The sequence below is a fragment of the Mastigoproctus giganteus genome, chromosome 1, assembly GCF_048544385.1.
Source record: "Mastigoproctus giganteus isolate SK-2022 chromosome 1, ASM4854438v1, whole genome shotgun sequence".
Taxonomy (NCBI): Eukaryota; Metazoa; Arthropoda; class Arachnida; order Uropygi; family Thelyphonidae; genus Mastigoproctus; species Mastigoproctus giganteus.
This window is the reverse complement of record NC_143575.1, coordinates 33,693,192-33,720,684: the sequence shown is the minus strand read 5'-3', so window position 1 is coordinate 33,720,684 and position 27,493 is coordinate 33,693,192. Positions and strand designations below refer to the sequence as shown.

Sequence of the window (27,493 nt, the reverse complement as noted above, 5' to 3'; positions counted from 1 at the left end):
AAACAATAAAAACAATTAGCAGTCACCTGTTTATTGGGCTTTTATATTAGTGAAATCTATCATAAATGTACAGTGAACTCGATCTTACTGAATTAAGACAGCTGGAATTCTGTGGGTTATTAGGGTGAAATGTGTTTACACTTCCATGAAATCTTAAATCATATAAAAAAATTAATTTTCAGATCTCTTCATTCCTATTTTTAAAGCTTTGTAACTCGTTACTCAGTTCTCACTTGCGCGTATTGTGTTACTTGCAATTTGTGTGTGCTGTGTTCTTTGTTATTGATTGCTTATCTTTTTACTGTTTTAAATTTTAACCTCTCCCTGCCCACAAATGTCAGTGAACAGAAATGTCAACTAGTTCGTATGTACATATTACAGTACGTATTAATTATTCCGATTTTCACGTATCATTTAATTTTTTAATTGGTAAGGTAATAAAGGGTAAATTTGTGCTTAACATATCTTTGCTTTTATAGCCTGTGGATAATATTCCTCCTATTTTCGCTAATTAGAATCGCTGTTTAATAGAATTAAAATTCAATTCACAAACGTGATCACAATGACCGGCGCTTACTGCACATCGTATAGTGAACGGTACTTTACTATGTTGAGTTCGTGGTAACGTGATTTGATTGTACAGTGAACCAATTGTAAAAAAAAGGGGGGGGGGAGTTACATTGTATTTTTAACTATTTTAACTATTTACGTGAAACTTCGGATAATTGGGGCAGCCGCTTAATCGGGCCAAAATGCACTAGTCCCGATGTGTTCCAAATAACCGGAATGGACTGTATTAATTTGTAATGAAATTAACTTTAGCCAGAAGTTCATTTCATTATACAGTACGTTTATCAATATGCCAGTTGCAGACAAAATTAATATTTACAAGCTGTAAATAATGGCATGCTTTCTAAGACCCACACCATTAAACAGTTCGGCATTCCTAAGAGTACACTATTCATCATTCTGAAAGATCAAAAAAATACAGAGCTTAGAGAAGTCTGCTTCACCGGGTTGGTTTGGTTTTTTTTTTTTAAGGAGCATTAGCAACTAAGGCCATATTGCTCCGGGGATATGCAGTGGTCATTCCCTGACCTTTCCGCTTCCTCCCTATTTGGTGGTCACGGGCTCGAACCCCGGTCTAATCAAGAAGCATGTGCTACGCACTGCTGCTCCTGCCCACCTGGCTACGTAGGCACCACCCACCAGGTTGGATCAGAGAACAAAAAGTGAAGTATACAAATAAAAGTATGTATGTACAGCAAAGTATGTATGTATATGTGTACATACATAATTTACAAACTAATCTTACTACACCATACAATCAATGCAAAATGTGCAATCTTCATTTTCTTTAATATTGTAGTACATATTCTGAATTAGATTATACCACACTACTAGTAGAATTACATTAAATGTTCAAACTTTTCTTAATTCTTTTTCTGATTTTATGAACTATCAATATAATGACCATTTTTGTAATTCCCCTGGAGGTGAGGTTAATATAGAGAGCTTCAGCTACATTATATATTTTTTCAGTCTGATAGTACAAGGAGCTATTAATTAAGTAAATGTTTATCTCTATGCAGTGATGTGTTCTAATTATATTCTACCTGTGTATAACTATGCCCTTTGCCAAACACATTAGAAGACATTTATGCATACAATTTTTATCTTGTATATGTTAACAAATACAGAAAACCCATGATGCCATGCAGAACATAGACACAATTAGAGACACTCCTGTGGACATATTGAACTCCAGTATAATGTTTTCAAGGATGTTGGCTGGTTAACTTTTACCACTTTCTTCTGAGATTGGTAATTACTATCCATCAGCTTTTGGTCTACCTGACCATTTGCTTAAACCTACATCACCCTTGTTTTTCTATCTGTTCACTACTCTGGTTTTGTGAGTTTAACTGGGTTAAAACATGTGGTTTCCACACATAATGACAAGTTGCAATGGCCTTCACTAATCAAGACACTTTGAAACTTAATAAGTTTCCTGCTACTACTAATCATTCTGCTTGTTTGTGATATGTCTACTATTGCCCACACACTTTTAAAGCTGTTCCTGCTTTGCATACATCTCATATGCAATGTTCACCACTTTGGAAGGGGGTTGTCCAGAAAATTTTTGATAGAGTAATATATAAACACAGAACTACAAATGTATAAATGCTAAATGCTGGTTCAAAACTTCTATAATTACACTGGTTTACAGTGTATCTGGGGTTTGAGTAAAAGAATTTGGCAGTTATTTATGCATGTTTACTGATTACTAAACCGAAGTCCATTTATTTCTATCACGTAAAGATTTTTCGCAATTCATTAACAAAATTTTACCTAGGTATTATACGCAAATGTGTGTACATAACTATAGTTTCTGCAATGGTTTACAAGTTTTATACTCCTATATTTGTAATCAGTATCAACTATTTGCGTCAAATACAACAGATTGTGCATGTTTAACCCGTAACTACACACACACTGCAAGATAGCCGACCTTGACCCAGGAAGGTAGACGGACCCCACCCCGCTCTTCCAGCCCATCTGTGATTCCCAGAATTTTATTTTCCAAGTGGAATCTGGGAGACTCCTGTGTGTAGTTATGGGTTAAACTTGTCTGAGCATGCACTCACTTGTTTGTACAGTCCACTCAACCAAAGAGTCTATTAAGTAGCACATCCCTTGTGCGGTCACAGTACTCCTGTAAAAACCGTCATGAGCTCTCATTGTGTGTTAGTTTTCTTTTAGTATGGCAACCAGAAAGCGTATAAACAGTCCTGACATATTTTGTGACATATATGGGTGTTTTGTTCGTGTAAAGCAGAAGCAAAATATTACCGATTTTGTAAAAAAATCGTATTATGCATACTTTGACATAAAACTAGGCGATCAGGATAAATCGTGGGCACTGCATAAAGTATACCATACATGTGTCGAACATCTTAGGAAATGGAGTCAAGGAAAAACGGTGTGTTTTCCATTTGCTATTCCTATGGTGTGGCATGAGCCAGTAAGCTGTGCCGAATGTTACAATTCAAAAAATAAAAAGGAAATCAAATATCCAGATCTACCATCAGCCATAAGACCAGTTCTGCATGGACCTGATCTGCCTGTAAAACCTCCACCAGAAATTTTGGAGTCCACATCTTCTTCCACCGAAGCAGAAGCTAAAGAGATTAGTGAAGAGGAATGTTATCAACCAGAAAATATTTTAATGCCACAGCAATTCCCGCAAGTTGAACTGAAAGATTAAGTAAGGGACTTAGGTTTTTCAAAGTATGCTGCTGAAATTCTGGGATCCAGACTTCAAGCGAAGAACGTACTTGCTCCAGGTACATCATTTTCCTGGTACAGAAATCGTGAAAGGGAGTTTATACAGTATTTTTCACAAGAAGGTCCTCTCGTATATTGCAGTGATATTGCTGGTTTAATAAGTGCCTCAGGAGCTCCATCATATGTTCCTAGTGAATGGAGACTATTTATAGACTCTTTTAAGACTAGTTTAAAAAGTGTTCTTTTGTATAATGGAGATAACATTAGCATTAGCAGAGACACATGATGCAAGAAAGTAAGCTAATGCAGCATCAGCCAAAAGAAAAAAAAAAAAAAAAACTCTACCATTTCACCCCCTTCCATTCGTTCCAAATACCTGTCCAGCCCAGCCTTAAATTTATTTAGGCTATCAACTTCCACAACAAAGGATGGAAGTCTGTTCCACCAACCAGCTACCCGCTGGCTAAAGGCAAACTTCCGCATATCTATCTTTCCTCAATTTGAATTTATGCCCTGTCACGTGATTATTCTGAGCAAGAGAAAGAATCCCATCAGCATTGAGAATGCTCAAACCATTCAAGGCTTCATACACCTCAATCAGATCACCTCACAGGTGCCTAGTCTCCAGAAACTGTAATTTTCAAAACTTAAACCTTTCTTCGGAAGAGCAACCCTTTGTTCCATTCACTAATCTTGTTGCCCTTCTCTGTACTTGTTCCAACAGCTCCATATCCTACTAGACCTGTATACAGTACTCAAAGTATGGCCTGATCATTGCCTTATACAAGGGGATAATCACCTCCTTATCCCTGCTAGAAAAATTCCTGTATATCGTTGACAAGACACCATTAGCTACTTTTGCAGACCACCTGCACTGCTCAGAAAACTTCATATCTGCCTGCACAATTATCCTCATGTCCTGTTCGTTCTCTACCACTGTCAGTGTAGTACCACAGAATTGATACGTTACTCTGGGGTTACTGCTTCCCATAGGTAGTACTTTACATTTGTCAATGTTAAACTTCATTTGCCACCTCTCAGCCCATCTGCTCAACTTTTCTAGATCCTGATGCAGCAGCATACTGTCATTAGTGTCCTTAACAACCCTGCCAACCTTTGTATCGTCTGCAAACGTGGACATTAAGCTTGATGTACCATCATTAATATCATTTATAAATACAGAAAACAACAATGGACCCAACACTGAACCCTGAGGGACTCCACTAATAACATTAGTCCACGATAAGCAGTGACCATTGATTACCACTCTCTGTCTTCTCCCACTCAACCACCCCTTTATCCATAGCAGCAATTTGCCTCCAATGCCACACTGCTCCAATTTGTTAAGCAGCCTTCCATGTGCAACAGTATCAAAAGCCTTTCTAAGATCCAAATATATGATATCAAAGTTATTCCCTGCATCCAGTTCCTTTGTGACCACATCATAGTATCCAATCAAATTGGCCACGCAAGACTTTCCCTTAACAAAACCATGCTATGTCTGAGCTATAACTGAAGTCTTGTCTAGATGATCCTGCAGTGCTTCTTTTATCAGTGCCTCCATTAATTTTCCTGGAACAGAAGTTAAACTAACAGGTTGATAATTACTTCTGTTGCCCTTTGATCCTCATTTGTGAATTGGAGTCACATTTGCACATCTCCAGTCCATGGGTACCTCCTCTGAGTCCAAAGAAGCTCTTATAATTATGGCTAAGGATTTGCTTACTTCCTTTGCTGCCTCCTTTAATATAACTGGATAGACCCCATCCACCCCGGGTGCCTTTTTTATGTTTATCTTCAACAATTTCTCCTCCACTTTACTCTCAATTATTACAAGATTATCTATCTTACTGCCAGAGTTGAATACACCTCTGGCATTCCCCTTACTGAATAACTCTTCATGTGTGAATGTAGATGCAAAATACTCATTTAGTTTGTTAGCCACTGAGCAGGATCATCAACAGTTGAGCCATCAATATCCAGTAGACAAATCTAATTCATTCCTTTCCTTCTAGAGTTTATAGTAAAGAAATCTTTGCATCCTTTGCCAAAGATTTCTCATAATCTGCCTTTGCCTGCCTAATCTCCTTTGTGCCTTGGTTACAGATCAGCTTATATCTATCATAAGCTTCCATGTCACCCATTAATTTACATGTATCCCATGCATTTTTCTTCTCTGACATATGTCTCATTAGTTCATCTGACATCCATTTAGGCCTAAACCTTGAACAATATTTCTTAGTTGGTATGTAAAGCTTAGTAGCTTCCAAGATAAATTCTTTGAATGCTTTCCATTTTTAATTTGCTGTTGGTAACATCATCAGTTGGCCCCACCGTATAGAATTTATATACTGTCTCAGACCACCGTAGTCACCTTTTCGAAAGCAAAAACCCTTCTTTTTACCCCTGATGGTAGTTACCTCTTGAGTAAATCCCACTTCAGCACACTGTGATCACTGCCACCTAGTGGTTTCTTTATCTGCAGATTCTTAATGCATGAAGAATCACTACTCCTTCTGGTTGCCTCCCGAACATGCTGATGTTGGAAACAATCATCCAATAAATCTACAAAAGCCTTGCTAGTGTGTGAGTGACCAACCCACAAATTGCAGTCAATATCTGGGAAATTAAAATCCCCTATTATAAGACTCTCTGATTTACAGGCCCACTCTATTTCCCTGTACAGTTTCTTATTATACTCATCAGAGTCATTAGGCCTATAGCACACTCCTACTCTCAATTTTGATCTCCCAATGCTTATGTCACACCAAACTGACTCGACACTGCACTGTCCAGTGATGTCGACTGGCTCCACGTCCTTGGATTTTATGTGTTTCTTAACTAATAGAATAACCCCTCCTCCCTTCCTATCCTGTCTATCCTTCCTGTGCACATTGTACCTCCCAAATTCCAGTTCTGCATTCCTTATATCTGTGTGACACCACGTCTCTGATATTCCAACAATACATGCCTTTGATGTTTTGAGCAATACCTCAAATTCATCAAATTTATTTACCAAACTCCTAGCATTGGTGTACATGCAAGTATGCATGCACCTGTTCCTATTCTTAGTTACCCTAACACAACTCATGTGTTTACTTGTACTGCAATGATTCCCAACAGTCTCTGAAATACTCTACATCTTGTTTTCCAGGCTGCTGCTCATTCCAAAAGAAGCAGTGCAAGAATCACTTTCACCTCTGCCAGATAAGTACACATCTGTGCCAGTTGCTCATTCAGTCTACTTAAAAGAAACTTATGACAATCTAAAGTTGCTTCTCGAGAAAATTAAATATCAAGATCATAAATGGCAACTATGTGGAGACTTAAAAGTGTTATGTATGTTGTTGGGGCAACAAGGTGGGTACACTAAAATGCCATACTTTATTTGTGAATGGGATAGCAGAGCTAAAGCGCTGCAGTGGATAAAGAAGCAATGGCCTCGGAGGCACAATCTTACACCGGGGTCAAAAAATATTGTGCACGAAAGTTTGGTGAAGCCAAATAAAATACTTTTACCAACCACTGCATATGAAGTTAGGCATAATGAAGCAATTTGTTAAAGCATTGAATAAGGATGGCAACTGCTTTAAGTACCTTTGCAGTAAATTTCCCGGTTTATCTGATGCAAAACTTAAGGAGAGTATCTTCATTGGTACCCAAATTAGAAAATTGGTTTAGACGGTCAGTTTCGAACTACTATGAGTGACACTGAAGAGGAAGCCTGGATTGATTTTAAAAGTGTAATGGAAAACTTTCTAGGAAATCATAAATCACAGGATTATGAGAAAATTGTTCAAAATATGCTCGAAAAACTTTGCAATTTAGGTTGCAATATGAGCATCAAAATTCACTTTTTGCATGCCCATCTTGATTTTTTCCCTGAAAAACTTGCACAGATGAGAGAAGAACAAGGGCAGAGATTCCATCAGAACATAAAGGAAATGGAGCAGAGGTACCGGGGAAGGTGGAATACAATTGTTTAAAAAGAGAGAAACCTGGCAGTGTACATAAAAGAAAAACGATTAAACTTTCTTTTCAAACAAAAAGACAAAGGTCTGATTAATGAAAGTTTCAGAATTTTGATTAATACTTGTTAGTATTTACGTATTTTTTGATACGTGAAAATGTAATCTTATCAATTTGTCATTACTAAATACAATAAAGTTATATACTTTCATAAAAAACAATACTTTTTTATTTCTTAAATTGTGATGTATCTGGATGTGATAGAAAAAAATCTAAGTCATATTTGAAATCACAGCAACATATTTCGGCAGTAGGATCTATTGAAATTCAAACCCCAGTGAACAAACTTAAATTTGTAAACAAGTGTTATTAAAATGAAATTCAGTAGATATCACTATAAATTTAAAAAACTGCAAGTGACAAGATAACAGATAATAAATAATAGATAAAAAAAACAATAATTTTAAAAAGTAATGTGATATAACCACTGTCTACTTACAGTCACGACAGTACTTGTTTTATATTCAAAAGACTTATCATTTTGAGATTCTTTTATAAGTTTTACACCATACCAAAAACTAAGTGAATAGCTAGCAAATGCTGTAAACCATGTCAAAGCTGTTCCAGTTCCTGTAGCTATTCCTCTTTTTATACCATTCTTCTTTGCATATGCCAAGTTTTTCTCATACCTAAGTATAATACAGTTATTCATTACAACCAAATATACACTGTTTTCATTTAATCATCATGATCTAAAAAATCATATAAGGAAAACTTTTATACATTAGAATTTTGGTATCCAAGAGATGTTGTTGTTGTTATTTTGTTTTTAGGAGCATTAACAACTAAGGCCATAATGCTCCGGGGATATGCGGTGGTCATTTCCTGACCTTTCCGCATCCTCCGTATTTGGTGGTCACGGCCATCCAAGAGATGATCAAACTTAACAGAATTGTAAGATAACTGAAAATTTTCCCTAACCCCAACCAAATTATAGTAAAGTTCCTGCAATGTGCAGGCTGTAATTTAGAAGGAATGGGAAAGCAAAATTGAGAGTAGGAGAGACCTAATGTGCTATAGACCTAATGACTCTGATGAGTATTATGAACAGCTATACAGAGAAGTAGAGTAGGCCAGTAAAACAGATCAGCTTATAATGGGAGAGTTTAATTTCCCAGATATTAACCGGACCTTGTGGGTTGGTCACTCACACACTAGCAAGGCTTTTGTGAATTTATTGGTTGATTGTTTCTACAGCAGCATGTTTGGTAGGCAACCAGAGAGAGTAATACTCTTGATTTGATTATCAGTAGTGATTCTTCATGCATTAAGAATCTGCAGATAAAGGAACCACTAGGTGGCAGTGATCACAGTGTGCTGATGTGGAATTTACTCAAAGAGGTAACTACCATCAGGGGTAATGGGAAGGGTTTTGCTTCCATAAAGGTGACTACAGAGGTCTGAGACAGTTTTTAAAATCTATGCAGTGGGACCAACTGATGATTTCACCAACAGCAAATTTTTAAATGGGAAGCATTCAAAGAATTAATTTTCGAAGCTACTAGGCTTTTCATACCATCTAAGAAATATAGGTTTAGGCATAAATGGATGTCAGATGAACTAATGAGACATGTGGCAGAAAAGAAAAATACATGGGATATATATAAATTAAGAGGTGGCACAGAAGCCTATGGAAGATATAAGCTGGTCTGTAATCAAGTCACAAAAGAGGTTAGGCAGGCAAAGGCAGATTGCGAGAAATCTTTAGCAAAGGATGCAGAGATAAACAGCAAAGAGTTCTTTACTTATATAAACTCTAGAAGGATTTATCGATAGTTCTAGAAACTCTAGAACCATCAATAAACTCTATCAATGGTTCTGTTGATGATCCTGCTCAGGTAGCTAACAAACTGAATGAGTATTTTGCATCTACACTTACACATGAGGAGTTATTCAGGGAGGGGAATACCAGAGGTGTATTAAACTATGGTAGTGAGTTAAATGATTTTTTAATAACTGAGAGCAAAGTGAGGAGAAATTGTTGAAGATAAACATAAAAAAGGCACCTGGGATGGATGGGATCTATCCAGTTATATTAAAGGAGGTGGCAAAGGAAGTCGGCAAATACTTAGCCATAATTATGAGAGCTTCCTTGGATTCAGGGGAGATACCAATGGAATGGAGATGTGCAAATGTGACCCCAATTCACAAAGAAGAATCAGAGGGTGACCCAAGCAATTATAGACCCGTTAGTTTAACTTTTGTTCTGGAGAAATTAATGGAGGCACTGCTTAAAGAAGCACTGCAGGATCATCTAGACAAGACTGCAGTAATAGTTCGGACACAGCATGGGTTTGTTAAGGGAAGACTTGTCTGACCAATTTGATTGGATACTATGATGTGGTCACAGGATGCAAAAAATAATTTTGATATCATATACTTTGATCTTAGGAAAGCTTTTGATACTGCTGCACATGGAAGACTACTGTACAAATTGGAACAGTATGGTTGTTTATTATTTTGGTTTTTAGGAGCATTAGCAACTAAGGCCATATGGCTCCGTGGAACAATATTGCATTAAGGGAAAAATGCTGCTATGGATAAAGGGATGATTGAGTGGGAGAAGACAAAGAGTGGTAATCAATGCACACTGCTCTTCGTGGACTAATGTTATTAGTGGAGTTCCCCAGAGTTCAGTGTTGCTGTCTGTATTTATTAATGATATTCATGAACATATGTCAGATTTAATGTCTAAGTTTGCAGATGATACAAAGGTTGGCAGGGTTGTTAATGACACTAATGACAGTACACTACTGCAAGAGGATCTAGAAATGTTGAGCAGACAGGCTGAGAGGTGGCAATTGAAGTTTAACATTGACTAATGTAAAGTACTGCATATGGGTAGCAGTAACCCCAGAGTAACATATCAACTGTGTGGTACTACACTCAAGGTGGTAGAGAATGAAAAGGACCTGGGGGTAATTGTGCAGTCAGATATGAAGTTTTCTGAGCAGTGCAGATGGTCCGCAAGAACAGCTCATGGTGTCTAGTCAATGATATACAGGAATTTTTCTAGCAGGGATAAGGAGGTGATTATCCCATTGTATAAAGCAACAGTCAGGCTATACCTTAAGTACTGTATACAGGTCCAGACCTGTATACAGTACTTAAGGTATAGCCTGACCGTTGAGGTTTATTCCTGGAGGCCTCATTTTATGATGGATGTAGAGCTGCTGGAATGAGTACAGAGAAGGGCAACAAGATTAGTGAATGGAACAAAGGGTTGCTCTTACTCTTATGAAGAAAGGGTTAAGATTTGAAAATTACAGTGTCTGGTGACTAGGCACCTGCAAAGTGATCTGATTGAGGTGTATAAGGCCTTGAATGGGTTGAGCAAGCTCAATGCTGATGGGATTCTTCCTCATGCCCAGATTAATCACCAGAGGGGACATAAATTCAAATTGAAGAAAGACAGTTGTAGAATAGATGTGCGGAAATTTGCCTTTAGCCGGCGTGTGGTTGATTGCTGGAATAAACTTCCATCTGTCATTGTAGAAGTTGACAGCTTAAATAAATTCAAGGCAGAACTAGACAATCATTTGGAGCCAATGGGTGAAATGGGAAGGCATTTTTTTTTTTTTTTTTGGCTGATGCTGTATAAGCTTGCTTTCTTGCATCATATGCTAATGCTAATGCAAAAATTCACACTGAAGATATTCCTAAGACTTGTAGTAAATATAGGATTCAATTCCAGGTAAGTCAATTCAAGAAAATAAAACATTAATTTTTTTTAAAATTACTTGAAAACAGCTTAAGTACAGTACGTATATTAATGCTGTATACTAATGTGATGTTTACATGATAAAAATAGTTATATTTAATATTAACTGTTTAACTTTGAAATAAGTAAGCTGTTCAGTATGTCAATGTTATTTTTGGAGTTTTCATCTATTATAACTTGTGTCTACAGTTACACAGATATTTTTATGGTGAATAAAATTCATCAAGTGTGCCAACTTGTGAGATCTTTGCAATATTACTCAACTCATATTCAACCAAAATGTTTTTACTTTAATATTCTCTGTAATAATTTATAAACAAAATTTGCCCATATAATTTGTTTTACGCAAATTTATTTTATCTAAAAACTGAATAGTGAATTTTAATATGTCAAGTAACCTTTTAATTTCTTTCTCTTCTCCTCCAAATGCCACTACTGTTCTTATAGATGATAAAACTTCCTCTGCTACTGCTGCTGCCTCACCAGCCAATCCTTTTTCATTTGATGAAGCAGAACCCTGAACCTATAAAACATTTTCATATTGTAATATTTGATCTCTTCATTTCTATAATAAAAAATTAAAACATTAAAATTTATTATTATATACTATTACTACTACTACTATTATTATTATTATTATTATTATTTGATATTATTTTATTACTACTGCTACAGTACAAGCTCTCAAATGTAGCATATATGAAATCTCTTGGTGATTTTTTTTTACTGGTCAATAATATAAGTCGTCCTTGTACTTAAATATTGTAAAATAATCCACTAACACAGTACCTCATTTTGAAAGCATAGAATATGCCACATGGAAGGACTTCTACTGTTATGAAAATATTGTAATTTCCCTTTGAATATTCTTAGTATTAGTATATTAATAGTGGTAAATGATGCAGCACCCATTTTTTCCATTTACTAAATTTACTGCTTTTCTCCGCACCCATTCAACAGATCAATATCCTTCCTAAAATGAGACTTCCTAAAAAGATGTGGCTTAAACATTGCATTATACAATGGATAATCATTTCTTTATCTCTACTGCCAGAATTTCTGTATATCACTGACAAATTCCCACAAGATATCCTGGCAGCCTGTCTGCACTGCATGGGGGCTAATTGTGCAGTCAGATATGAAGAGAACTTCATATCTCACTGTACAATTAGACCCATGCCTTTTTCACTCTCTACCACCATGAGGGTGGTACCACACAGTTGACATGTTAATTAGCATTAGTGACAAATGATGCAAGAAGCCAAGCTTATACAACATCAGCCAAAAAAAAAAAAAAAAAAAAAAAAAGACACCTCCCATAGTTTCTCTAGTTTTTCCTTGAATTTATTTAAGCTATCAACTTCCATAACAGATGGAAGTTTGTTCCAGGATTCAACCACCCGCTGGCCAAGGGCAAACTTCTGCAAGTCTGTTCTGCAACTGTCCTTCATCAATCTGTGTGGTCATGTGTGTGGTCTGAGCAAGAGGAAGAATTCCATCAGCACTGAGCTTGTTCAATCCATTGAAAAGTCTTAAACATCTCAATCTGATCACCTCGCACCTAGTCTTCAGGCACTGCAATTTGTGGAACCGAAGTGTTTCTTGGTAAGAGCAACCCCTCTGTTCCCCTCAACAATCTTGTTGCCGTTCTCTATACTCATTCCAGTAGCTCTACATCCTTCCTAAAATGAAGCCTCCAAACCTGTATTCATTACTCAAGACGTGACCTGACCATTGCCTTATACAATAAGATAATTTGGGATTACTGCTGCCCATATGCAGTACCTTGCATTTATCTATGTTAAACTTCAATTGCCACTTCTCAACCAATCTGCCTAATTTTTCTAGGTCTTGTTACAGTACGATACCTTGATTACTATCATTTAGCACCCTTCCAACCTTTTTATCATCTTCCATCTTAAATTTTAAGCCTGATATACCTTCATCAATATCATTAATAAATACAGAAAACAACAATGGGCTCAGCACTGAAGCCTATTGGACTCCACTAATAACATTAGTTCACAAAGAGCAGTGTCCATTAATAACCACTCAACCATCCCTTTATCCAGAACAGCAACTTGCCCTTAATGGTGCACTGCTCCAATCTGTACAGCTTTTGTGTGCAACAACATCAAATGCTTTCCTGAAATCCAAGTATATGATATCAAAATTATTTTTGCATCCAGTTCCTTGGTCACTGAATCATAGTAACCTGTCAAATAAGTCAGACAAGATCACCCCTTAACAAATCCATGATGTGACTGCAGTATAATTGCATTCCTGTCTAGATGGCCCTGCATTACTTCTTTAACTAAAGACTCCATTATTTCCCAGGAACAGAAGTCAAGCTAAAAGTCTTTAATTACTCATGATCCTTTGATCGTCCTTTGTGAATTGGGGATATACAACTGTACATCTCCAGTCCCTAGGAACCTGCTCTGAATCTAAGGATGCTCTCATAATTATGGTTAAAGGTTTTCTTACCTCCTTTAATATAACTGAATATATTCCATCCATTCCAGGTGCATTTTTTACATTTAGATTCAACAATTTCTCTTCCACTTTCTTCACATTTTCATTTTCATTTCATTTATTTGTGTACACACACAATTATTACATATATATATATATATATATATATATATATATATATATACAATATTTACAAAAAGATATATATACAATTTTATATACATTAACATTCTCGTTATACATATATAAGACATTATATTATACCTCCTGGTGCACTTCATACATGTATCCCAGAGTCAAGGGTGGCTCCTAGGCAAAAGCCCATTTCCACCTAGTTCATCTGTTTTGATGTAGAACCTCAACAAATCTAGCCTAAAAACATGTGCAAGGTATTTTAACACCTCCACTTTCTTCACAGTCATCACAAAATCATTTAGCTGCCTGTTGGAATTAGTATTAGCAGTTTCAAATTATGTAAGAAGGCAAGTTTATAACAGCATCAGCCAAAAAAAAAAAAAAAATATATATATATATATATATATATATATATATACCCTTCCCCAGCATCCCCATCACGAAAAATTTCCTGATGTGTGAATGTAAATGCATAATACCTATTCAGTTTGTCAGACCAGAGCAGAATCATCACAGTTAAACTACTGATATCTAGTGGACCTAGTGGTTGTTTTATGTTCTTAAAGCATGATGAGTCACTGATAATCAGATCAAGAGTATTGCATTCTCTAAAATGCTAATGTAGAAAAGAGTCATCCAATAAATTCACAAAAGTCTTGCTACTACGTGAGTGACCAACTCATAAGTGCACAACATGTTCACCCTGCCATGTTGCATTTCTTCCCAAGAAATGCACTGTGTCATTAGACCTACACTGTGCACAAGTGGCTCGAGGAGCACAGAAATATCACCCATCTCGATTGGCCACCAAATTCACCTGATCTCAACCAATTGAACACCTGTGGGATGTTTCGGAACAGGAAATCAGGTGTACAGGCATGCAACCATCATCTATTCTGACATTGTAGAAAGCCTTGCAAGCAGCATGGCTGCAGATTCCTATAAACATATTCAGACATCTAGTGGACTTAATGCCTAGGTGAATAGCAGCTGTACTCCATGCAAATGGTGGCTCAAGACAGTATTAGGTAGATGGTCATAATTCAGTTATCATGTATTTCTCTGGAAGCTCAGGCATTGAGCTTGAAACTATCTCTCTCTAATGCAGTTCTTTCTAATCTTCTTGCCTAGGCAATGGAAAATAAATTAACAGTTTCTCCTTCAAAAACCAAGATAATGGTATTTAAAGGTAAGCTGAATTATAATAGACCCCCTCACAATTAAATCGAATTGATCTTCCCCTCCCTGTGTCACATCATGTAAATACAGGCAGTTCTTGCTTTACGAGTTCCCGTAATTGCAAAAATTGAAATTACGAGCTTTTTTTCCCAAGTATCAAGTATCAACAAAATCGAAAATATGAACATTAATTGCAAAAAATGAATGTTAAACATTCATAAATACCGCATTCCAAACCACATGTGTAGCTATACAATACAGTGTACCCTGCTTTACGATATTAATCAGTTCCAGAGACACCATCGTATCGTTAAAATATTGTAATGTGAATCCAATAACACATTGTTTTTGGGTAATTCGTTTCAAGATCTCGAAAGTTGAAATTTTCGCTGCAAAACTAAGCTATTTATCTCTCTAAAATGTTATTTTTAAGGTTACAAGCATGACCTTAAGGCGATATAAAAAGTCATGAGCATGGTTTGTAAATTGTATTAGTTACCAATTCAAATCACTAAAATGCACTACACTTTTGTCGTTATCATATGTTCCCATTATAAGAATCAATTTTGAACGGCTTTGTGATATTTTTCTAAAGCGCATTTCTGGAGGTCACGACCATAAAACAATAAAAACAATTTGCACTTCCTGGTTTATTGGGCTTTTCTGTTACTACAAGAAATTATAAATGGGTAGTAAACTTGATCTTCTTGCATTTGCAAAAATACCAACAGCTGGAATTGTGTGGTTTTTTACGTTATTATGGTGAAATGTGTTTCCCCTTTACTGAAATCTTCAATCGAATAAAAAACAAATAAATTTTCAGAATCTTCTCTTCATTCCTTTTTTTTAAGCTTTGTAAACTTGTTACTCCATGTGAACTGTGTTATTTGCAATTTGTGTGTACCATTAAAAAATGCTTATGCATGCAATCATGAAATTTATAATTAAAAGAGAAGATTATCTTGGAAATAAACTCCTGCTTATTTAAAAATGATGAAGAATAAACATTCTTTAACATTTGTAAGTCATAAATAATTTCTCCATTATTATAATTTGCTTGATTTTACAGTTTTCATTTCTTTCGATAAATCAATCATTTTTTAAACATAAACTAATTAGCTAACTAATTTCATAGTTGAAACGTAACCACATTTTTAACATTATGTCTATGGGAAATAAATTCCTGCTTTATGAGCGTGCACTAGAAACGAATTAACTCGTAAAGTCGAGAACTACCTGTAGTAGTAATTATTCTTGATGACCATCTGACTTTTTTTTTTGCTTCATATGGACTACTGTTGAAAAAGTCAAAAATTTCAGATTAATGCTTATTAGTTTCCCACTGAGAATGGGGCTTAAATAGCAAAACAAATAATATTTTTGTTGATACTGACCAGACAAGAAATGTAACATAAAAAAATTAAATAAATAAAGTAGTAAAATAAAGTCCAGCTACATAGAGAAAGAATAATAGGAAAAGAAGGAATATCATCTTTTTCGCTCCTGGAAAAAAAAATAATAAAAAAATACGTATTTTCCATTCATTCTAGCTTTTCATTTTCAGAAACTAAATCTTCAAAGAGACATACTATGTCACTGGTCTTTAGCATTTTCCTCTATTTTTTCTATACTATATTTTTTCATCTATTTTTTCTATACAATACAGACTTTATTTTATTATTTTATTTTATTTTTTAAGTTACATTTCCTCTCTGGTCAGTGTTGATATTAATATTGTTCATACTTCATTCCTGGTCACTAAAAAGTTCATTATAAATAGAAAAATGCTCTTATTATATAAAGCAGTATTTATTTCAATCATCACTTTTTCCACAGGACTACTTTTTTTTTTTTTTTTGCTAAGAATCCCATCTACAAGCTAGACTTGTTTCCATCCAACACAGTTTTCTTCCATCTATGTCAAGATGTTCATGAACTGTTTCAATCCAGGCTTTAAGTTATTACAGACTGCCTTCCTATAGAAATTCATCTGATTTTCTGTTGTATGTGTTATCATATCAGATGGTGCATTCCTCTTAAAATTCTAGATATAAATGTCAATTATACTTTCAAAACTAGAAAAAAATAGTTGTTGGAACATATTTATGACTCTTTAGCAAAACAGATGGACTGCCTCTACTAAAGGTACTGTAACAAAACTATTTATTCCAGATATCTCTTGCAACAGTTAAAATTCATAGCCAGTAGTTCTCATTCAGTCTATATAATTCATTTATTCTGACTGATCACGGATCTCTCAACACTAAATTGTAGTTCTACTTTAACCTGAGACTCTCCACTCGCCTGTGGAGAGATGAAGGACTGGGTACATGTGTTATTCCTTTGCCCATCATATGCAGCCTTTTTTCATCCATTAACTGTCCTTGTTCTCAACTTCTCATCATATGCAAAAGATCTCTCAAGCAAAGAAATCTTTCTACACCATACTTTTTCCAGGAAACCTTAGCCACAAGAAGAAGCCTGACTGCTGCCAGGTGTGTCAACTCCAGCTCTTTATCCTACTTTTACCATGCAGAACTTTTTTCCCCTTCTCCCCACACACTTTTTTCCCTTCTGACACCTTATTTTTTACAGTGAACATGTGTATGTGTGGGAGAGCAAAAGGCCAACCCTCTTTTTTAGGATTAGACTGTGGGCAACACTAGGCTGTTCTACTTTTGAGCTGTCTAGTAGTGCAGGATTTTCTTGATGCTTCGCTCACAGTATGCTTGGATCAGCATATGCATAGTAGAGGCCTGCCTCATCATGGCAGAGACAAATACCAGAAAGAAACCTGACTAGTTTAACAACATACCATTACCCAACACACACTCTTCATAACCTGCATTACACACACAACTAGCTTTAGTGTTCTGCTCTCAATAGAAATTAAGATGGCAGAGAGGTTTATATTTTTTATATATATTTTTATTGTCTTCTGTGATAGCTTATTTGACAAGATACATCACTACGTGCCTTCATTTGGAGAGGTCCAAGATCGATTCCTGTCAACGAAGGGGATGTCTAAATCTTTTTTAAACAAGGCTGTAGTTAATCAATGTCAGGCAGAGAGAGAGAGAGAGTAGAGAGCTTTCCCCTGTAAGTTATTGTGGGTTTTTTACCCACACATGAGCAACAACATGAGTATGAGCAAGCTCAGGTACTGTTATAACAATAATTTGATATTTTATACGAGGGATGTCAGAAAAGTAATGGGATTGATTCTGTAACAAGTATAGTGACAACACTGGAAACAAGTGATGAGCAACAACATGTAGTGGGTTCCTTTTCCTAACCTAACTTTCAATTCTTTGCAGTAAATCTGACACTAGTGCAGTTATAGTAATCAGATGGTTGTTAAACGTGTTACAATTATGAAACAGCGAAATAGTGATCAACAATACGCAATCAAGTTTTGTGTTAAACTGAGAGAAAGTGCAAGTGATGTATATAAAAAACTGAGAACGGCATATGGAGAGGATGCCATGTCACGATCTCAAGTATTCAGTTGGCACAAGATGTCTTCGGAGGGACATGAAACAGTGGAAGATGTGACACGTGCCAGCAACCACTCGATAGAAAATGAGACATGCCAGCAACCACTTGAACTGATGACAATGTCCAGAGTGAGAGTGGTAATTCATCGAGAGTTAAGGTTAATAATAAAAATAATAGCCAATGAACTGAATTTATATTGAGATGCTGTTCACAAAATTTTAAGTGAATTTTGACCATGCAAAAAGTGTCTGCAAAAATGGTTTTGTGGGTTTTGAGCGATGGACAAAAAACAAAACAGTATTTATGTGTCTTGATTTGCTAGAAAGGTTAGAAATCTATCCAGACATGTTGAAACAAGTTGTTACTGGTGATGAAACCTGGTTTTTCCAGTATGAACCAAACACCAAAGTGAGGAGTGGCACAGGAAAACATCTCCACGTCCGAAGAAATTCTCAAATGACCAAATCAAAAGTGAAAATGATGATTGTGTGTTTTGATTATCGAGGCATCATTCACAAAGAGTTTCTGCCAGAGGGTCAAACAATGAACCAAAATTACTACAGAGAAATTCTCAAGTGGTTGCAGAAAAGAGTCCTTCATGCGACCAGAGTTTAGTCAAGATTGAATCCTCCATCAATGACAACACACTATCCCATTCTGACTTCTCAATTACAGACTATTGGATGCAGAGGAGCATTCCAGTCCTCTCGCAACCACTGTATCCACTGGGCCTCACTCCATGTGATTACTTTTTGTTCCCAAAACTGAAAAAGAAACTAAAAGGAAATTTAGTCAATAAATACAATTCAAAAGGCTGTAGCTGACACTATAAAGGTGCTGACAGATGAAGACTACCAGTGTTGCTTTAATGACTGGAAATACCATTGGGGACATTGTGCAGCTGCAGAAGAAAGTTATTTTGAAGGTGACCATTGTTATCCTGCATAAAATTCAAAATAAAAATTTTTATTGATTTAATCGCATGACTTTTCTTGACAGGCCTCATATATGTTTATTCTGATAGTTGCTTTTAATTGTACATACTTTTGTTTTATAGACTGTCAGTGAATGAAAGGATGATCACATATCAATTACAGGCATACCCCACATTTATGAAAGGTTGGGTTCCAGGCTTTTGTCGTAAAGCGGATCACTACCTTTTTTCATTTGCAGATGCATATGATGCTCGAAAGTTTCACAAAATTAAGCACAGCACTTACCTTTAACATTGCAATTAAATATTGATGCAACAACTTACAAAACTGTGAAATAAAGTCCCTCCACTCTACATTTACATAAAGGCTTGTGACCTTCAAACATAAAATGTAAACACTTTATGTTTGGCAGCATTAAAGGGATGAAAAAATTAGTAAGGGTAAAAGATAGGAAAATTTAAAAAGTAGGAGGTTGCAGATACAATTAGAGGGGATTGATCATTTTAAAACCTTACTTTTGACAAAATATATGATAAAAACCTGCTTCTACATGACCTCAATACATTCACTTTGTCTGTACACCCTACACCTAGTATAAATTTATTGAAGTATAAATTTATAAATACAGTATAAATTTATTGAAGAAAAACTGAAAGGGATGGCACAAATTCTACACTATCTGGATCTTCTTCATCTACAACTAAATGCTTCCTTGCAGGAGATTTGTGTGGACTTTTTGTAAGCCTGGTTGACGATCGAGTAGGACTTTCAACTGATGTTCAAGGCTGAAAATTTGAGAGGATGTTTTGTTGTTGTTGTTGTTATTTTGGTTTTTAGGAGCATTAGCAACTAAAGCCATGTTGCTCCGGGAATATGCGGTGGTCAGTCCCTGACCTTTCCGCATCCTCCGTATTTGGTGGTGATGGGCTCAAACCCCGGTCTAATCAAGAAGCGTGTGCTATGCACTGCTGCTCCTTCCCACCTGGCTACGGAGGCGCCTAGAGGATGTTTTATGAAAGTAGGAATTCAATGAAGTTTGAATTGTGGCTCTTCTTTTCTTTTCTCTGTAGATTTCTCTATAACAGGCATATTGATCTAAAATACCAGTATTTACTTTGGAACTTCTTTTAAAATTGGAATCTGCCTTTTCAAAAATCTACATAACTCCTAAAAGCCTGAATGCTTTTGAAAGTTTCTTGCAAGTTAATTCTTTAGGAATGGGATTTGATACATCCTCAGGATGAGAATCCTCTTCATTCCTCCTAAGCTCTTCAAGTTATAGATCTTCATTACTTAGGGGCTGCGAATGTTACCCAAGCAGTTCAGTAACATCTTCAGGCTCCATTTTTAGCTCTAACTGCCTTGCCATATCTACAATATTTGTAGTAGCCTCTTCGATATGATTTTCAAATCCTTCAAAATCATCAGTAGTAAACTGAGGACACAACCTCTTCCAAATATCTTTAAGTGTTGAATGTTTCACTTCATGCCATGCATCCCTAATAGTCTTGATGCCATCCAAGATCGCAAAGACTTTTCAAAATTATTTTACTACATTTGCTGTATGCTTACTGTCAGATTCACTGTCTATTGCAACTATAGCCTTAGCAAATGTTCTCGTCAGATAATATGATTTAAATGCAGCAGTAACACCTTGGTCCATTGGTTTAAGCAATGAAATATTATTTGCAGGTAAGAAAATTACTTGAACATCTAGGTTAAGGTCATCTAATGGTTTAAGGTGGCCACAGGTGCATTATCCAAAAGAAGTAAAATTTTGAAGGGAATTTTTTTCTTTTCTGTACAGTATTCCTTAACTGCAGGCACAAAGTAATTTGAAAACCGCTCTTCAAAAAGTGATGCAGTAATCCATGCTTTTGAATTTGATTTACAATAAACAGGAATACTGGATTCTTTAAAGCTCTTAGGTTTTCTGAATGATAAATTAGCATAGGCTTCAATTTAAAATCACCTGCAGCATTGGAACCTAACAAAAGGGCTAGTCTACCTTTTGCTACTTTAAATCCCAGCAATGACTATGTTCTTGAAGGCATTTTTTTCCAATAGGGGCCAGTTTCATCAACATTAAAAATCTGCATTTCAGAATAATCTCCCTCATCGACATTCAATGAACTTGGCTAGCTCATCAGGAAAATTAGCCGCAGCTTCTGTATCCACAACGGCTGCTTCACCTTGAACGTTAATATTATGGAGATTGCTCCTATGCGTAAATCTATTAATCCAGCCTCTAGCAGCAAATTCAGCATCCTTAGCTGCCTCCCCTCTTCTGGTTTTCACGTCAGCAGAGAGACTTAGGGCCTTATTCTGGATGATCGTTTGGCTTATAGGAACATGCTGGCTAGTTTTATCATCTATTCATTCCATTAAAAATTTTTCCACATCGGCAATTGTCCATTTACAACTCTTTTTTTGTTTGTAAATTGTCCATTTACAAAGTATTGTTGTACTGACTGGTGTAGCACTTCTCACTTCATTTAAGAATTTTCTCTTTGGTTTTAAGAACAGTAATAAAACTGTAGTGTGAAGTAAGCTTAGCCTATGACCTATCTCACTGTTTGATGATTATTAAATTAGATAATTATGAAAATTATTAAATTGAATCATCATTCAATTTAATAATTTTACTCTTGGTATCTAATGTGAGACTGACAGCTCTCCTTCTTCTTTTCACTTTTACTATTATCTACCATTATTAATTATTATATTATGTAAATATATATACATACAGATTATAATGCATAAAAGTCTGTAATCAACACAAAAACACAGAGATAAACAGCACAAAATAATGCCGAATACAAACTGAGTCTGCCACATGGAGTGTACGTCGGTTGATTTCTCACTGGCGTTAGTGTGGATCAGGTGTCTCAGGAACATTTGTTATTTTTTTTTTTTAGGATCATTAGCAACTAAGGCCATATTGCTCCGGGATATGCGGTGGTCATTCCCTGACCTTTCTGCATCCTCCGTATTTGGTGGTCACGGGCTCGAACCCCAGTCTAATCAAGAAGCGTGTGCTACGCACTGCTGCTCCTGCCCACCTGGCTACGGAGGCGCCTCTCAGGAACAGAGCATAGACTATAATTAAAAGGTGTTGTAAATATGGATCATCGTAACTGGATCATTTTAGAGCAGGGTACACCTGTATCTAATGTTGTAAATATCTTGATAAATAGCAGGTTGAGTAATTAATTAGAGAATAAAACAGAAAGTTAAAATAATGTGAAAGTGATTTAGGCTATGGGAATAACTAACAGGTAAGCTACCTCAGTGAGCTAGACCAAAAATACCAACAATTTAACAGTAGATGGGAACCACATTTACTCACCATCATCACAAGTCCAGCACCTAAAACAACGATTGGCATGAGCGAGAGAGTTACAAGGGTCAATTTCCAACCATAATAAAGAGCAAAGCAAAGAGACATCATTGCATTTGTAAAAGAGAACAAAGCAATGGGACCTTTTTCCCCAATAGCATTATGGATATGAGTGAGATCTCTGTAATATAAATAAAGAAAAATGTTAATTAATGTTGGAAAATGATAATGAAAAAAAAATCAGTTTTTCAGAGTTTCTTTTTAGGATTATAATTTTTATTGAGATTAAACTGTTAATTATATATACATTAAAGAAAATAAACAAACTTAACTTTTTTTTCCTCTTTTACAGATGCAAACATTTTAATTAAAAAAGAATTTGAACATTAGCATTAGCATTAGTAGAGGGATATGATGCAAGAAAGCAAGCTTATTCAGCATCAGCCCAAAAAAAAACCAAAAAAAAAACACACCACTCCCATTTCACCCCTCCGTTCGTTCGAAATACCTGTCCAGTTGAGCCTTAAATTTGTTTAGGCTATCAACTTCAACAACAAATGATGGAAGTCGGTTCCACCAACCAACCACCCGCTGGCCAAAGGCAAATTTCCGCACATCTATCCGACATCCGTCCTTCCTCAATTTGAATTTATGCCCTCTGAGGTGATTATTCTGAGCAAGAGGAAGAATCCCATTGGCATTGAGCATGCTCAAACCATTCAAAGCCTTATACACCTCTATCAGATCACCTCGCTGGTGCCTAGTCTCCAGACTCTGTAATTTGCAAGACTTAAGCCTTTCTTCGTAAGAGCAACCCTTTGTTTCATTCACTAATCTTGTTGCCCTTCTCTGTACCCGTTCATCATAGTATCCAATAAAACTGGCAAACATGATTTCCCCTTAACAAATGCATGCCATGTTTGAAGTAGAATTACAGCCTTGTCTAGATGATCCTGTATTACTTATTTTACCAGTGACTTGTGTCACCATTTATCTCTCCTTTATGAATTGGTGATACAACATGTATCCCCAATTCATAAAGGATGTAGATCTGCACCTGTTCCAGCAGATTTACATCCTTCCTAAAGAGAGGCCTCCAGACCTGTATACAGTAGCTAAGATACAGCCTAGCCATGGTATTGTACAAAGGGATAATCACCTCCTTATCCCTGCTAGCAAAGTTTCTGTATATCATTCACAAAACCCCATATCATTCACAAAACCAGATAGGCTGCCAGGACAGTGAGCTGTCCTGGCAGCCTATCTGCACTGTTCAGAGAATTTCATATCTGACTGCACATTCATCCCCAGGTCTTTTTCATTTTCCACTACCCCGAGTGTAGTACCACACAGTTGATAAGCTACCCACATGCAGTAACGTGCAATTGTTAAACCTAACTGCCATTTCTCAGCCCATTGACCCAATTAGCCTAGATCTCGATGGAATAGCTCACCGTGATTATTGTTGTTAACCACCCTGCCAATCTTTGTATCATTTACAAACTTAGACATTAAGCCTGATATATCAATATCATTAATAAATATTAAAAACAACAATGGGCCCAGGACTAGACTCTGGGAGACTCCACTATTAATGTTAGTCCACAAAGAGCAGTGTCCATTGATAACCACTCTTTGCTTCCTCCCACTCAACCATCCCTTCATCCAAAGCAGTAACTTACATTCAATGCCACACTGCTCCAATTTGTACAGCACTTTTATTTACAATAGTATCAAAAGCATTCCTGAAATCCAAGTATATAATATCAAAATTATTTTTTGTATCCAGTTTCTTTGTTATTGCATCATAGTATCCATCCAATCAAATTGGTCAGACAGGATTGCCCCTTAACAACATTCCATGACTGCAGTATAAATGCCTTCCTGTCTAGATAGTTTTTCATTACTTCTTTAACCAGTGATTTAACTTCTTTAACTGGAACAATGTTAAGCTAAGAGATCTGTAATTATTAATGTCATCTTCTGAACAACCTTTATGAATTGGGGATACATTCAACTTCTGATCCCCAATTCCAGTTCATAGAGACATCTCCTGAATCTAAGGGTACTCTCATAATTATATCTGAGCATTTGCTTACCTCCTTGCTGCCTCCCTTAATATAATTGGATAGATTTTATGTGTACATTCAACAATTTCTCTTTCGCTTTCCTTTCAGTTATCACAAAATCATTTAGCTCTCCATTAGCGTTTAATAAAATTCTGGCATCCCCTCCCTTAAAGAATTCATCAAGTCTGAATGTACATGCAAAATATGTATTCAATTTCTCAGCAAACTGAGCAGCATCATTAATAGTTACCCATTGACATCAAGTGGCCAATGTGATTTAATCCCTTCCTTCTACTGTTAATATATGCATAGAAGTCTTTGCGGTTTTTCTTTTCCATCTTTGCCAGATACTTCTCAATCTGCCTTAGCTTGCCAAATCTCGTTTGTATCTTGGATACAGACTAATTTATATCTAACATAGGCTTCTGAATCACCTGATAATTTATATGCATCCATGCACTTTCTTATCTGCTCTTAGCATTAGCATAGGCATTTGATGCAAGAAAGCAAGCTTATGCAGCATCAGCCAAAAAAAAAAAAAAAACCCACTTCACCTCTCTGTTCGTTCAAAATACCTGTCCAGCTGAGCCTTAAACTTATTTAGACTATCAACCTCCACTACAAGGGATGGAAGTCTGTTCCACCAACCAACCACCCGCTGGCTAAAGGCAAATTTCCGCACGTCTATCCTACATCTGTCTTTCCTCAATTTGAATTTATGCCCTCTCAGGTGATTATTCTGAGCTAGAGGAAGAATCCCATCAGCATTGAGCATGCTCAAACCATTCAAGGCTTTATACACCTCTATCAGATCACCTCGCTGGTGCCTAGTCTCCAGACACTGTAATTTGCAAAACTTAAGCCTTTCTTCGTAAGAGCACCCCTCTGTTCCATTCACTAATCTTGTTGCCCTTCTCTGTACTCGTTCCAGCAGCTCTACATCCTTCTTGAAATGAGGCCTCCAGACCAGTATACAGTACTCTAGGTGTGGCCTGACCATTGCCTTATACAAGGGAATAATCACCTCCTTATCCCTGCTGGAAAAATTCCTGTACATCATTGACAATACTCCATGAGCTACTCTTGCAGCCCGTCTGCACTGCTCAGAGAACTTCATATCTGCCTGCACAACCACCCCCAAGTCTCTTTCATTCTCTACCACTGTCAGTGTAGTACCACAGAGTTGATACGTTGCTCTGGGGTTGGTATTTCCCATGTGTAGTACTTTACATTTGTCAATGTTAAACTTCATTTGCCACCTCTCAGCCCATCTGCTCAACCTTTCCAGATCCTGTTGCAGCAACATAGTGTCATTAGTGCCCTTGACAACCCTGCCTACCTTTGTATCGTCTGCAAACTTCGACATTAAGCTTGATATACCATCATCAATATCATTTATAAATACAGAAAACAATAATGGACCCAACACTGAGCCCTGAGGGACTCCACTAATAACATTAGTCCACGATGAGCAGTGTTCATTGATTACCACTCTCTGTCTTCTCCCCCCTCAACCACCCCTTTATCCATAGCAGCAATTTGCCTCCAATGTCACACTGTTCCAATTTGTGTAGCAGTCTTCCATGTGCAACAGTATCAAAAGCCTTTCTAAGATCCAAGTATATAATATCAAAGCTATTCCCTGCATCCAGTTCTTTTTTGACTGCATCATAATATCCAATCAAATTGGTCAGGCAAGACTTCCCCTTAACAAAACCATGCTGTGTCCGAGCTATAACTGAAGTCTTGTCTAAATGATCCTGTAGTGCTTCTTTAACCAGTGCCCCATTAATTTTCCTGGAACAGAAGTTAAGCTCACAGCTCTATAATTACTTGTGTCAGCCTTTGATACTCCTTTGTGAATTGGGGTCACATTTGCACATTTCCAGTCTATGGGTACCTCCCCTGAGTCCAAGGAAGCTCTCATAATTATGGCTAAGGGTTTGCTTACTTCCTTTGCTGCCTCCTTTAATATAACTGGATAGATCACATCCACCCCGGGTGCCTTTCTTGTGTTTATCTTCAACAGTTTCTCCTCCACTTTACTCCCAGTTATTTCAAGATCCTCTAGCTTACTGCTAGAGTTGAATACACCTCTGGCATTCCCCTCGCTGAATAACTCCTCATGTGTGAATGTCGATGCAAAATATTCATTTAGTTTGTTAGCTACCTGAGCAGGGTCACCAACAGTTGAACCATCAATATCAAGTGGACCAATCTGATTCATCCCCTTATTTCTAGAGTTTACATAAGTAAAGAACTCTTTGCTGTTTTTCTTTGCATCCCTTGCCAAGGATTTCTCGTAATCTGCCTTCGCCTGCCTAACCTCCTTTGTAACTTGGTTGCATATCAACTTGTATCTATCATAGGCTTCTGTGCCATGTGTTAATTTGTAAGTATCCCATGCATTTTTCTTCTCTGCCATATGCCTCATTAGTTCATCTGACATCCATTTTGGCCTAAACCTTGAACAATATTTCTTAGTTGGAATGTAAAGCCTAGTAGCTTCCAAGATTAATTCTTTGAATGCTTCCCATTTTGAATTTGCTGTTGGTAACATCATCAGTTGGTCCCACTGTATAGAATTTAAATACTGTCTCAGTCCATCGTAGTCGCCTTTACGGAAGCAATAACCCTTCCCTTTACCCCTAATGGTAGTTACCGCTTTGAGTAAATCCCACTTCAGCACACTGTGATCACTGCCACCTAGTGGTTCATTTATCTGCAGATTCTTAATGCATGAAGAATCACTGCTGATAATCAAATCAAGAATATTACTCCCTCTAGTTGCCTCCCGAACATGCTGATGTAGAAAACAATCATC

General features: G+C 36.6%; 1 protein-coding gene across 1 annotated transcript in view; it reads right to left on the bottom strand.

Moving 5' to 3' along the window:
- LOC150090694 (ATP-dependent translocase ABCB1-like) overlaps window positions 1-27,493 on the bottom strand; it is a 382,558-nt gene that overhangs the window by 263,667 nt on the left and 91,398 nt on the right. Inside the window, exons 4-6 of the mRNA XM_090369148.1 lie at window positions 22,610-22,781; window positions 11,437-11,561; window positions 7,757-7,946 (exon numbers count right to left, since the gene is read on the bottom strand). Coding sequence (XP_090225274.1) covers window positions 7,757-7,946; window positions 11,437-11,561; window positions 22,610-22,781 — 487 coding nt within the window. The remainder of the gene's footprint in view (window positions 1-7,756; window positions 7,947-11,436; window positions 11,562-22,609; window positions 22,782-27,493) is intronic.